General features: G+C 40.1%; 1 protein-coding gene across 4 annotated transcripts in view; it reads right to left on the minus strand.

Moving 5' to 3' along the window:
* Window positions 1–489: 489 nt before the first annotated feature.
* The window catches only part of ORC3 (origin recognition complex subunit 3), a 35,579-nt gene continuing 22,525 nt past the window's right edge, over window positions 490–13,543 (minus strand). For 2 of the 4 annotated variants that reach the window (XM_039725571.1, XM_039725554.1), the window contains 7 exons: window positions 12,105–12,238; window positions 9,278–9,357; window positions 8,704–8,801; window positions 7,666–7,807; window positions 3,274–3,390; window positions 2,140–2,219; window positions 490–1,028 (listed from right to left, as the gene is read on the minus strand). In XM_039725571.1, the coding sequence (XP_039581505.1) occupies window positions 923–1,028; window positions 2,140–2,219; window positions 3,274–3,390; window positions 7,666–7,807; window positions 8,704–8,801; window positions 9,278–9,357; window positions 12,105–12,238 (757 nt within the window). In that variant the 3' untranslated portion in view covers window positions 490–922. Of the gene's footprint in view, window positions 1,029–2,139; window positions 2,220–3,273; window positions 3,391–7,665; window positions 7,808–8,703; window positions 8,802–9,277; window positions 9,364–12,104; window positions 12,239–13,543 lie in introns of all 4 variants that reach the window. The other 2 variants (XM_039725563.1, XM_039725545.1) reach the window with 1 other exon arrangement.

The raw sequence follows: 13,543 nt of genomic DNA on the forward strand, positions 1-13,543 counted from the left end.
GGGTTTAGCAAAGCATGGCAGATGCACTGCTCTGGAGGGCAATGCAGCTTTTCCCCTTTGGTTCCTAAGGCTTTTCCCATGGTTGAAGAACAGGGCACAGACACTGGCATAAACATATTTGCTCCATACACACAGTCAAGGGAAGAGGTTGGTCTGAGAAGGCTTTTTGAAGATGGATCACATTTCACACAGCTGGTTCCTTTGCAGAAAACCATTGGCAAAGAGGGAGGTTACAACATGTGCTTTAGGTGGGGATTTTCCTACCTTCCACCTAAGTGCACAACTGCCACGTTCTCAGTCTGCTGACACAAACTTTCCTAACAGCAGGAGTCAACTAGTACCCACCAACTAGAAAAAGGAATTCCAACAGTTCACTTTTGCTCTTGCCAGAGGGCAAAACTGCACCTTCACAATTATTCTCTCCTCTTCTTCAAGGAGTTTTTAGGGAGTTAGGACCAGTTTGGAAGAACACACAGCAGAGGCTGAACATGGAAGTTCATTGTCTTCTTTAGCATACTTGTTTTATTTATTTTTAAACCTAGTTCAAGGATCAAGGAGGCATTTTATAAAATGACTCAAATCCTATCAGCTTATAAGGATGTTAATACTGCTTCATCACTTTTGTGGCTGACACAGCCAGTGTTGTCCTTTTGGCTTGCTAGCCTGAGTTGTAGCAGTGGACTGTTAAATATCACACATCAAAGAAGATTGAAACTGGCACAACAATACAGTATTTGAGCATTAATACAGCAGAATATTAAAAACCAACATCTCTATTCAAGCCTGCCCAGGCACTCAGAATGTATCTCACAACATTCAGGCACTGCTGATTTTGACTCGGTATGCAAAGTTAGCAAGAAGTAACTGTGTGGGAACACAGCCCTTGCTCTGCTGGGAAGTTTATTAGCACCTTGGTGGCACATTAACAGCCTCCCCATGTCAGCCTTGCCACGTGGTCAGTTTTCTGCTTGCTGGGCTTTATGAACCCAAGGAGCTCCAGCTCAGAAACAGCTCGAATAAAGCGAGCGCTGGAATGTCAGTGAAGGAAAGAAACCAAGTACACTTTGATGAGACAGTGCAGACACACTGTTCTCTTCTAGGAGGGCAAGATTTCTAAGTCATGGTAAGTACAGATTACACCATGTGTTGCACAATGAAATTGTTGGAAATAAGGGCAGAGCACAAGCTGCCTACAGTAAGACAAATCTTCAATCTGATCAGTAGTTCTGCCACATGCATATGACGTGACAGCAAAGGAAGAGTTCCTTTTCCCACTCCTAAGAGAAGCTTAAAGCCTGCAAACATACCAATTTTGTAATGTCTCAGAAGAATTTATACTTTTATGTCCCTTGACAAAAAAATGGATAGATAATTACAGAGATTTTTTCTGAGGTTTCATGGCACCGCCTTCTCCTTTTTATTCACTCTGCCTTTGTTGCTGCCTCCCTGACATACAGGTTTATATTCCCAAGTTAGAGGATTTAAATTTATTGTGAGTGACAATTAACAGTGGAGCTTGTAAAAAAGGAAGCGCCAGGAAAGCCAGGTAAAGTATTAGAGCATATAATTATCCTTCCTTTAGTTAAGCCTATTTTTGTACAACTATTCATTTCTTCTCTGTGGCAGCACTACTGCTGTAGCCATGAGGTTTGGTTCTAATGCTCATCTATTAAATATTTTTTAGACCTCAGTTCAGGATCAGGACAAAGTAAGAAGCAGAATGGGTGTCCTGTGCAAAGCAAGTTCTCAACTCCAAGGTACTGGAACATAATGAACTACTGCTTCTATTTCTCCATCTGCTCTTGGGTCAGAACCCTCCTCCCATCTGTTCCTCTATCCAGCAGCTATACCAACTCTCTGATGATTTACCCAAACAGTTTCAACTTGTTTTATGGACTTCTGGTTCTGTTTCAGACCCAAACACCTCCTGAAGACAAAAGGTGCTCTCTTACCTCGCCACTCCTAGCCAAACTATTCAAACTGATCTATTTCTTAGATATTTTCAATATATTAAGGCTGTTTAAAGGAATATTTTCTGAATTAGTTAATCAGTGTACATGAAACTGTATTTTAAAACCCCTGGTTCATAAATCCTGTAAGATTTTCCATGTCAAACTTGAGAAAAATGAGAAAGGATACTGGATAACATCATCCACCTGGTCTGAGGAAGCTGCATCTGCATTTGGTTCCTCAGCTGCCATCACCACAGTTGAGAAAGCCTAGAAAGGGAAAAGCAGCACAAGATTTATTCCAGTTCACAGACAGACAGATCTGCATATAAAATGGTGACCTCTGAGCTGAAGGCTATCATGCAGGGGGAATAAGATCTTATAAGGAGAACTCCAAGAGTGTGTCAGTTCAGCAGGATCAAAGAGCAAGCAAGGTTACACATTACCATGGCAGGAATACAGAATGCAAGACATCACTCTCTGAAGTCTTGTGCCTGCATTTTACATCTCAAATGGTTCTGGGTCCTGACCCATTCTCAGAGAAACTACAGAACTGAAAAAATATTCTCAAAGTGAGACTGCTTAAATATTCTAGGGAAGTTAAGTTGGCTGTGAAGAAATCTTTAAAACTGAGGGACAGCAAGAGTCTGGGTAGGAATATACAATACACAACCAGGACAGCAGCAAACAAAACACAACTGGAAGAAGTAAAAGGAGTATTCTCTAAACTGCAGGTGGTTAAGCTACAGAGTTTCTTGCAGAAGATGCTGTGGTTGCTAAAAGATACCGGTAATGACATCCAGGTAGGTTTACAAAATACAAAAGAACCAGTCAAGTTTAGGAAACCTTAGAACTAAAATGTCATTGTTAGCCAGGGAGACCTGATCATATCAATGTATCTCTTGCTACAGTCTCTCTGCTTTTGGCTACACTATGAGACAGGTTGCCAAGCTAGAAGGACCCAGGCTTTTCCCTGGCATATTGTCTCCAAGAGCCCTCCTTGCCTGTTGTCATAAAAGTGTCACAGAATACTTAAAGACGAAAAAAGAAAGGCAGCTTTGTTAAGCACAAAATCTGATCTGTGCTGAGCATAAAATAGAAATAGAAGCAAAATAGTTTCATCACCGATTAAAAGAGCTAGAAATAAATAATTCACAAAAGAGAAAGACTTATTGGGGTTACTGCAGGTTCTTGTGGTCTTATGGACCAAGGTATGCAATGATTTAAGCTGTCAAAAGGGGCATTAAAGAAAAGCAGACATGCAGCACAAAGGTAAATGAGAATAATGAAAGCAGGTGAAGGAGTTGTTTGCATCATCACATACCTCTAACCAATCAACGAGATTAATCAATCTGCCACATTCCAAATGGAGCTTATACACAATGCATATGTCAGGGGCTTTGTTAGAAATGCCTCCTCCATCACATCTCAGAGCTTGATTCTGATGAAAAAAAATTGAAGGCAATAACTTTGATCAGTGTCTAATCTTGAGCAATTCCAAGGGCCAGATAAAACATTATTTCAGGTAATTCAGATAGTAGGTATTTTATGCAAATGTTTACTGTTTGTGTGTTTAATGACAAGTTGATGGTACAAAGGAAAAAAAATCCCCAAAAAACAAACCGGAAAATAAGCATATTATTATTAAAAAAAAACAACCCAACAGAACCCCCCCACAGCTACTTCACTCTTGGTGTTCCTTCTGTAACACTTCTGCAGTATCTACTGTAATGAGTGATTATCTGATTTTATGCACTTTTTTGCTAGTTCTATTTACACCAGAGAGAAATACTCCATTTTATGGAGTCGGGAGAGGAAACTAGTCATGATTTACCATGTAGAAAATAGGAAAGTATAATTTTTCCCCCAGCCCCCTTGAAAGGAAGAGGAAGACTTACTATAGATCTGTCATATGTACTGAAAATAATTGCTTCTCTCATCTCAGAGTTTTAACTTTGAAATGTAACAATCGTTTATCTCTGGCTTGAAATTCAGCATCTGTAAAGGCAAAAGTCTAATTTCTCACTAAGTATACTGCATTTCAGGAAATTCATGGACTCATTAAGGTTGGAAAAGCCCTTGCAGATCATGTGAGTCCAATGATTAACCCAGCACTGCCACGGCCACCATTAAACTGTGTTCTTTACTGCCACATCTACATGTCTTTCAAATCTCTCCAGGGATGGTGAGTCCACAACTTCCCTGGGCAGCCTGTTCCAATGCTGCTTCTTTCCAGGAAGAAATTCTTCCAAATATCCAACCTAAACCTCCTTTGGGTGCCACCTGAGGCCATTTTTTCTTGTCCTGTTGCAGATTCCCTGGGAGAAGAAGCCACCCCTCACCTGGCTACAGCCTCCTTTCAGACAGCTGTAGAGAGTGATAAGGTCCCTCCTGAGCCTCCTTTTCTCCAGGCTAAACACTCTCACCTCTCTCAGCTGCTCCTCATAGGACCCTTCCCCAGCTTTGTTGTCCTTCTCTGGACATGCTCCAGCACCTCAATGTCCTTTTTAAAGTGAGGGGCCCAGAACTGGACACAGCACTCGAGGTGCAGCCTCACCACTGCAGAGCACAGGGGGACAGTCACTGCCTGGCCCTGCTGGCCACACTATTGCTGACACAGGCCGGGTGCCAGTGGCCTTGCTGACCACCTGGGCACAGCTGGCTCTTGTTCAGCCTCTCTTCACCAGCACCCCCAGGCCCTTTTCTGCTGGGCAGCTTTCCAGCCTCGGATTCAAGGTCATCAGCACTGAACCATTTACTTGGGAAGCTGAAAAGCCACTCGAGCCAGAGGCAAGTCTCTGTACAGCTGCAGAAATTTACAGCATTTCATTTCAGTTTCATGCACTCTAAGAAGTCAGCTGTCTTAACATGAAAACAACCACTGATCATTCCTTTCAGGTCATAGAAGTTAGTTCTAAAACACTTTCATATGCTAGTAAAATATACAAGCAACTTTAGGGGAAGTTATAAAGCTGTAGTAATGACAGACACCTTCAAAAGAAAAATGCTTTTCAAGACAGGAAAGAAGGCTAGAGAAAAAAAATTCACTCAAGAATCTTTAGTTTACCCATAGATTTCAATTCCTGCAATTTTTGAGACTCAGCTCCAGTTTGGACTCTGTCACTTATGAGACATTTCACAATTTACAGAACACCTAGTAATTTTCAAGTTTATTTACTCTCCTCTACAAGGAAGATAAAAGCTGTAGACCTTAGGTTAGTATCTGTCAGTTCATTACAAGAGGGTTTCCAGAAAAAATCAGTGAAATATGGCTAACCCCTCAGTGTTACAACGCTGACATTAGTTCATCAGGAACTCAGGAGTATAATGGTACACTTCTGTAACTCAGGGTGTACCACAATAGTTTCCAATACTCCTGTGTTAGTACCTGGCACACGTGAGGTTACACTTCTGGCTGATGTAGATCTAGTGACTCACCACTGCCCAGAAGGACAACAATAAACCCTTCTCATTTCCCCTCTCCTACAGCACCCAGCTCTGTGGTTTTCTACTACTCACCCATGTGCCAACCTGGCAATGCTGGACCCTTTGCTTTTCTAATGTTAAGGTCAGGACAGTTATCACAACTGAGGGTGTGGCTGGGGCAGGCTCATGTGCAGCAGCCCTGAGGGATCCCTGGCTCCCTTGTGCTTCCAGAGCCAAGCTCTGCAGTGCAGCCACAGGGAGCAGGGAGGGAGCTGCAGCTGCCAGCGGGGAAACCTCGGCTCTGGGGCTGCAGCACACCTGTGGTCCCGAGAGGAAATAACCAGGCTGACAAGCAGGAACTGCCCTACCACAAGTAGCCAGCTGTGAATCCATCTGTACAGCACAGAGGTGCTGCTCCCAAAAGAAGAGAACAGGAGTGGGAGCAACCCAGAACACAGCTGATGAGGAATTGCTCTTGCCTGACCCTGCCCCAAGGCTAGATAGAGGACACAGCATACCTTGCTCTGGAATCAATGCTGTTATCCCAAGGACCAAACCCTCTTTCCCTGATATGGGAGCTGGTATCCCAAGTTTCAGCTTGTTAAATTTTCAAGGGATCAGTGAAACCAGAATTATGCTGGGTTTGGTGCCGTTTTTTTGGGTTCTCTTCTCCCCCCCCCAGCCTGATAAATATGACCCTTGGTTCACACTTTGCTAAACAACTAACTGGACTCCTGTAAGCAGTGCATCACATATTAATCATTCACTGGTACTCTACTGAAGCACTTAGTTCTTTCCTGGCCTTCTGGAAGGAAAAGTTTTAGAGAATTTTGCTCTGGTTACGGTGCAGAAAAACACAAACCATGCACAAGTCATAGACAGAAAATATTTGACTCACATGGATTAAAATGCTAAGCAAGGTACTCAGCCAATACTGCTACTGTTAGAAGCTATGCCAGAACTTCACAATCTTCTCAGAAAACATTGGAAATATGTTAAAGCATGTCCAAGTACAAAGTACAGGAAGACAGAGGGCTTTAAATCTTGTCAACTCATCAAAGAGAGCAGAATACTTATTAAAGACATCAGTAGTTACATTTTCTTGGCTGTCCTAGTCTATACATTTACAGGTTTACTAAAAATATAAATTACTGAGGTTCATATTAGGTTTCTTTAATGGTAACTTGCTAACTACTATTCTCACAAATAAGCTCTGTAAATGGTTTTAGTAATAACTCCTGCACACAGCAAAACTGATAACCCTCATTTAAATAGACGACGCTGCCAACAAACCCAATACAAATCAGGTTGTAGAATTCAAAGGCTGATCTTTATCAGCCTTTACAGTTCCTCGTAAGTGTTAGCTTTGATTCAAGTAGTGCATTACTCAGATACAGGAGGACACTGCCAACAAACCCAATACAAATCATGTTGTAGAATTCAAAGGCTGATCTTTATCAGCCTTTACAGTTCCTCGTAAGTGTTAGCTTTGATTCAAGTAGTGCATTACTCAGATACAGCCACAACCAATAGTTTCTTCAAAATTATGATCAGTTTTTTTAAGAAAAATGTTAGGCAATAAGAACAACTTCAAGTACCTTCTATAATCAAGTAAAAAAAATGTATGTTCACTCCTTTTCCAAATCCTAGTCTATTTATTTCTTTTGGTCATCCTTTCAGTTTGACTTATGAAAGAAGTGGAGAACAATTTGCTTTTCTCTTCTAGAAAAGGGCAGGGTTAGGCTGATCCTTTTCTTGGACTCAGAAAATACAGGATATCAATGTACAACAAGGATTAAAATGAAATCATAGAGGGAAATAAAGGACTTGGTTAAATACGCTGTAATTATGCTATTTGAATGTTATGACTCCACCTGAACAGCCTTTACCTTACAGCTAATCTACACAATGAGGACTGAGCACCAGCCCTCTTAAGAAAGTCTCTGGAAAGAGTAACAGACACTTTATTTTTCCCTGTGGACAGTCATCCTAATTGTAATGGAGGACAAAATTAGTTTTGTGCTACATCTACAGAAGAAAGAAAATAACATGTCTAGAACATGCTCTGAAAAATGGATTCCTCCTTACAGAACTCTTCCCAGAATTACCTTTGCCAGACAGATTCCCCAGCTCCTTGAACAAAGTCCCCAGTTGCTTATCAGCACTTGCTAGTTCTCTGCAAAACAGCTGAATATGTGCCAAGCTTCATGAAACAGCAAAACGCAGCCTTGCACACCGTGCTCACAGAGCCCTGCAGAAGAGCTGCAGCAGCCCAGGAGCTGTTTCCTACCTTCAGGTACCAGTGGGGGTTGTTCAAAGCCGTGTGCAGGGCAGTCCTGGGGGCCGCGTTCAAGTGCCCGCGGAGAACAGCGGCTGCGTTGAAATACACAATCTCATGCAGGGTCCTGTCCTCTGCAGGAACCAGGTATCTTCTGGAAAAGCATGAGGTTTGGGGGGTTGGGGAGACACAAGCTTCAGCTGAAGGGAAACAACACAAGTCTACTGCTGTCAGACTATAAAAATGCATGTTTCCCATCCAGTACTGAAAAATCTCTGAAAAACAAGATGAACAGCACTGAAATAAACTTTTAAGCAGAGAAGTCTGTTATTATCAATTCTATATCTAATGGATTTAGCACAGAACTCTAGCTGGGACACTGACAAATTCAAAAATAAGGGCAGCAGCTACAGTGCTAACCCAGTCAAGTACTCCACAGATCTTACTTATCCATCTCAAGGCCTCACCAGGAGTCTCTGCTCATCTTGGCCTTCCTAGCTGGAGCTTTTTGCTTGGCAGTCATATTTGTGTTAGCTTCCCTGCCTCCCCCCACCCTCTATAATTAACAAATGCCTTCATCTCTTCCCCCACCACAACAAGCCTTTCACATTTTCCACTGCAGAGCTGCTTCCAAAACTGCATCTGCTACGGCTTGCTCACCAAAACAGTTCCCAAAATGGACAGGATATCTCACTTGACATCTGTACAGTTTCATAAGTAGAACAGATCAGCAAAGATTAGGGTAAAGACTCTTGACTTTATTTTGCCACTTATACCCACTGCTCCCTCAACACTGTCTCAGTAGCCAAAGCAGGTTGGTCCATTTGTATTCTAATTATTTCAACTGATCTATTGGAAAAGAGGTGTGTTGGTTTGGTTTTGGTATTTTTTAGTTATTACTTTTAGAGCCCTCAAAGAAGAATAGGAAGTGGAAAAAAAAGTGTGCCACAGGGACCAAGACACAATTTTGACAAGATTAACATGTTAGTAAAATTTCATTTGCAACTTATGATGAAAACTAATGCAGGAATATAAAACAGGAAGGCTCACCTTACAAGACTGTCTATATAGTCAACAACTTCAAAACGAAGCATTTCAAACTTTGTCAGTTTCTTAGACCTCCTTGATTCCTTCAACTCCAACAAAGTCTTTAAAAAAAAGTGGTGCATAAGACTACATGGGAAGCAGTTATTCTCTGGAGAACACAATCTATGTGTTTAACATGTATAATTAATTTTTGCTGACATGTTCTCACTGATGATGTTTGAAATGTAATCATGCAGTTATTTTTATTTAGGCCAATGTATTCAGTTCTCAAACCCGTAGGAGTTTGAGAAATTCAAAGAAATATGTGTTAGGCAGAATGTCTAAATTACAAGTTAAATAAAAAGAAAACATCTAATTTGCATTTTAAAATTCTGGTTTATGATAGATTATTTTCTATAATTTTCTATGTGTCAGGAAGGCCTGAAATACATAGTTGGTACTTATTCATTCATTTTTAAGATGAGACACTTACACACAACCCTTTACTCAGAGCTCCAGCAAGCTGGGAAGAACTAACCATGAACATTTCAAAACATTAATTTAAGGAACCAGTCAGTAAAGCCTAGGCAGGCCTAACCTTCTGAAGGTGATAGAGGTCTGTCTTCTTCTGGAGCTCCTTTTGTGGCGATACGGACACATCTCGTTCTTGGGAAGCTTCTGTTACTAGAACAAAACTGGTGTTTGATATGTGGGGTAGACTTTTCCTACATGAACCTCCTAACCCAAGCAATCTCAAAGTACTCAGCAGTTCCTTGTTCACCCAGTCACAGGCAGCTTTTGGGTTTTGCATCTTGCAGAAGATTGTTAAAAAAGGAGTGTGCAGTACAGCTTAGCCAGCAGTGATTAAGTAACAATTCAGCCCTGAGCAAAGGCCCAGCACAAGCCTTGCACATCACTTTAATTCTGTTTAGGTCATCCTAGGTCATACTCTCAACATTTGTTAATTTGACAGATTAGGACTAGGTACTACTCATGCTTTTGGAATATTCAAAAAGCCACATGCTGCATTTTTTTCCCTTCTCATGTGCAGAAAAATAATGAGTAAGAAATGAGTAAAACCTCCTAACCCAAGCAATCTTCAAAGTACTCAGCAGTTCCTTGTTCACACAGACCCAATCACAGGCAGCTTTTGGGTTTTGCATCTTGCAGAAGATTGTTAAAAAAGGAGTGTGCAGTACAGCTTAGCCAGCAGTGATTAAGTAACAATTCAGCCCTGAGCAAAGGCCCAGCACAAGCCTTGCACATCACTTTAATTCTGTTTAGGTCATCCTAGGTCATACTCTCAACATTTGTTAATTTGACAGATTAGGACTAGGTACTACTCATGCTTTTGGAATATTCAAAAAGCCACATGCTGCATTTTTTTCCCTTCTCATGTGCAGAAAAATAATGAGTAAGAAATGAGTAAAAAATGAGTTCTCCCTACCTAATGCAGAAACTGCAACCAGAGCAGCAAACAGAAGTATACTAAGGTACTTCATTGCCCAGTTTTATTCTCAGCTTAATTTATAAGAAAATTTCATCTTCATGGACATGTAGTTTGGTGATCAATTGCACCAATAATTAGTAATTTTTAGGTAAAAACAAAGAAGCAAAACCCCTCAAAGCACAATCAGTGCTAGGATGAGTGATAATCAGAAAAAATGGAATCTAGATTTCTTGCCTTATTTAAGATGGCAGATGGAGATTCCACCCACACATCACAGGTAAAACTCTATCAGCAGTGACAATCATATTTAAAAGCTTTTTGGTGACCTGCAGAGAACAATTTGGTATCTTCCAGGGTCCTGCAGACATTCGTCTGAGTGCTGAAGACTTCAAATCAGAAAACTTCCTCTCCACTAGTAGACCAATATATTTTTTATTTTCCAAATCCTGCAGCTCAAAATAGACTGAATGTGAAGATATTTTGTATGTGCAAGCTTCATGATTTTATGTTTATCAGTTCATTAGGCAGTCAGGACAACGGACTCTCTTGCTTAAAATTATAAAATACAGTATTTTGGACTATCCTTTCACTTTAAGAGCTCTGTGGGCAATTTGGGGACATCACATTTTTGGCAGACATCTAAGAACCCTCACTAAAGATCAACACCATCACATAAATATAAAGTAAAAAGTTATCTAACTCAGCAATCTATTCATGCACAGTATATCTTAACTTCCCCTTCTCACTTTTCCTTTGGAGCTTAAATTAAATCCACTTTGAAAACAAACTAAGATCATTCATGGATTCAGTAGACATTCTCTATTTTAAACCCATCTTCAAATCCTAAGTAAAAATACTGTCTTTTTTGCTTTATAGTTCTGCAAGTTCTGAATCCCTGGAGTTGTTGTTCCTTATTTATTTCCTCAAGGTAAGAATCCAACTACTTAAAAGCCTTTTGCTTTAATTCTTTCTTCCAAACTAGACAAACCTTTGGTTTTCCATCATAGTTCAGATTCCTCAGTGCTGGTACCAGCAGTGACATACACAGCTTTTTAAGTGATGACCTATTTTCTCTACCACAGCTCTGCTTTTACTACAACTATTAAAAAATACATGGTGCAGACAAGAACTGATTCTTTTGGACAACCCCCAGATAACCCTACAGTGTAATGTGACTATAATTAATATTGATTGTATTTGGGGGTTGCTGCCTACTTGTCCAAGTGCTGTACAGCAACCACACTGATAATGAGCTTGATTAATATGCATAAAACAGACCAGCTGATAACCAATTAATCTTCAAAAGCCAATCTTTGTGGAGTGCTTCTCCATAATCCAGGGAAAGCAACAACATTCCTATTCCAGAAGAATGCTGGAATACATCATACTCATGTTTCAGAGAGAATGCAGCAGTTTCAGTTAACCTGCCCTGAAAGACAGAATGCTGCTACTCATTTGCCTTGCTAAACCTTGAAATAGGTCCTGTACCATGGACAGTCAGATCTGGGGGCTTGACAAGTCACAGCCTGTCAGCAGAGCTGACAACTGGCACGTGGGGTCCTAGCTCTGAACGTGCAGAGCAAGGAACCTTACGTACATTTTGATTAAATTCCATGTCATATGGACAGCTTATGCAGTCCTTGCATGTCTGCTGCTATTTATCTTTAAAAACAGTTTGTTTATAGCAACTACAACATCTGCTAAAATGCTCAAAATACATGTATGAGAGATTTAGGGGATAATGTTTGCTGATCTGTCCAATTTCTTATCTTACATCACTGTTCCATATTATAAAAAACATAGATCACATACCAGTAGAGAATATAAACATTTCCTAAATTTGTGCATGTATAAAAAAAAAAGTCCTGCAAATATGATGGTTTAATACAATGACAGGCTATCTCAGGGAAAACAGTCAGATTACAAAATAGTTTTTATATAATCTGTAATGGAATACATGATGGCACACACCCACCTTCTAGATTCTGAAACTGGGTCAAGAACTGCTTCAACTTTTCTACTGCCCTACCAAACTCCTTTCCAGAAGATGACATCAAAATTTCCACACATTGTTGGAGCATGGTTACCAAATCAGTCTTATTCAGCATCCTAAAAGACACAATTGTTGGCTGAAGTTGAAATGCAGGATGATGAAACAGCTTTCAATGTTCTTAGTTGAGACAAGTTAAAAATAAAAAAAAACACAAATTGAAAAACTCCTTTTAAAAGAAAAAATCTCCAGGATTATAAGCATTCAGTCTTGCAGCAAAGTCAAATTTTGTTTTCCTGCTATCATTAATAGAAAGAAAACAAGCCAATTAGTTTTGGTGATAATGTCCTCCATGTTTTCTTGCAGAACAGTCATTTTCCTGATTATCTAAAAACACTTGCTGGACATAGGAGTTGCAGTTTTTGGAACTGTGAGTCAGACATCAAAACAAAATTTAAAAAACCCAACACTCAAAAACCAATCATGATAGAGTTCAGAACATATTCCCAAAACCAGTAAATGAAATGGTAAAAAAAAAAATTCACTACATAAAGACATCCAGAAAATTAATCTCTTGTGACTCAGAATGACTCTCAAATGAAATCTGTATGCTTTTTTTGTATTTAATTGCTGTAAATCTAGTCATCACTAGAATCCCAGAACCATTCAAGCTGGAAGGGATCTCTTGAGATCTAGCCCAACCTGCAGCTCAGCATTTACTTACTATTTAGTTATTAGGGCCTCTCCCAAATGTCACTGAGCACTGCCCAGTCTCAAAATCTTAATGTAAAAGATATCAAAGCAATGATGGTGGTCAGTGTCTCAAGCAGTGTGTTCCCATATCAGCTACCTAAAAACTGACCTAGAAATTTAAGGAGGAATTCAGAAGAGGCTGGGGAAGCTGTGTGGATATCTGGAGGGACAATTGCAATTTAAGCTCTAGTTCCTAACTAGCAATACATACTAAATGCTTATAAAAGGTTAAAATTAAAGCTTCAGTTTATCTGCCTCAGGGTTACAGATTTTTGTAAGTCAGGTATTGCCTTCAGATGCACTTGTTGTGTACAGAAAAGCATCAGGAGTTAACAACAGAAAGGATGACCTTGACCACCCAAACATTTTGAAACTGCCTCGTATTACAATGGGTAAACAAGATAGCCTTGTTCCAGGCCAGACAAAACACTGCAGTTAAACACCCAATCTGGAGAGAAGACAAAGCAGGTCTGGAGATCTGCAAATAGGAACACATTTATTTTCCTAGTATTATTCAAAAGGAAACTGCAAGTTGTAGAAAAACTTATTTACAACAACAATGTGATTACAGGGCCCAAAGAAAAGGCAAGAAGACAGTTATCACATATGAGAAAACAGTAAAGGATCCTTTGCAACCTTTTAGGTCGATTACTGCAAGGCATGCCAGGTAT

This window comes from Passer montanus, unplaced genomic scaffold (assembly GCF_014805655.1).
Source record: "Passer montanus isolate IOZ18808 unplaced genomic scaffold, ASM1480565v1 scaffold11, whole genome shotgun sequence".
NCBI classification, from domain to species: domain Eukaryota; kingdom Metazoa; phylum Chordata; class Aves; order Passeriformes; family Passeridae; genus Passer; species Passer montanus.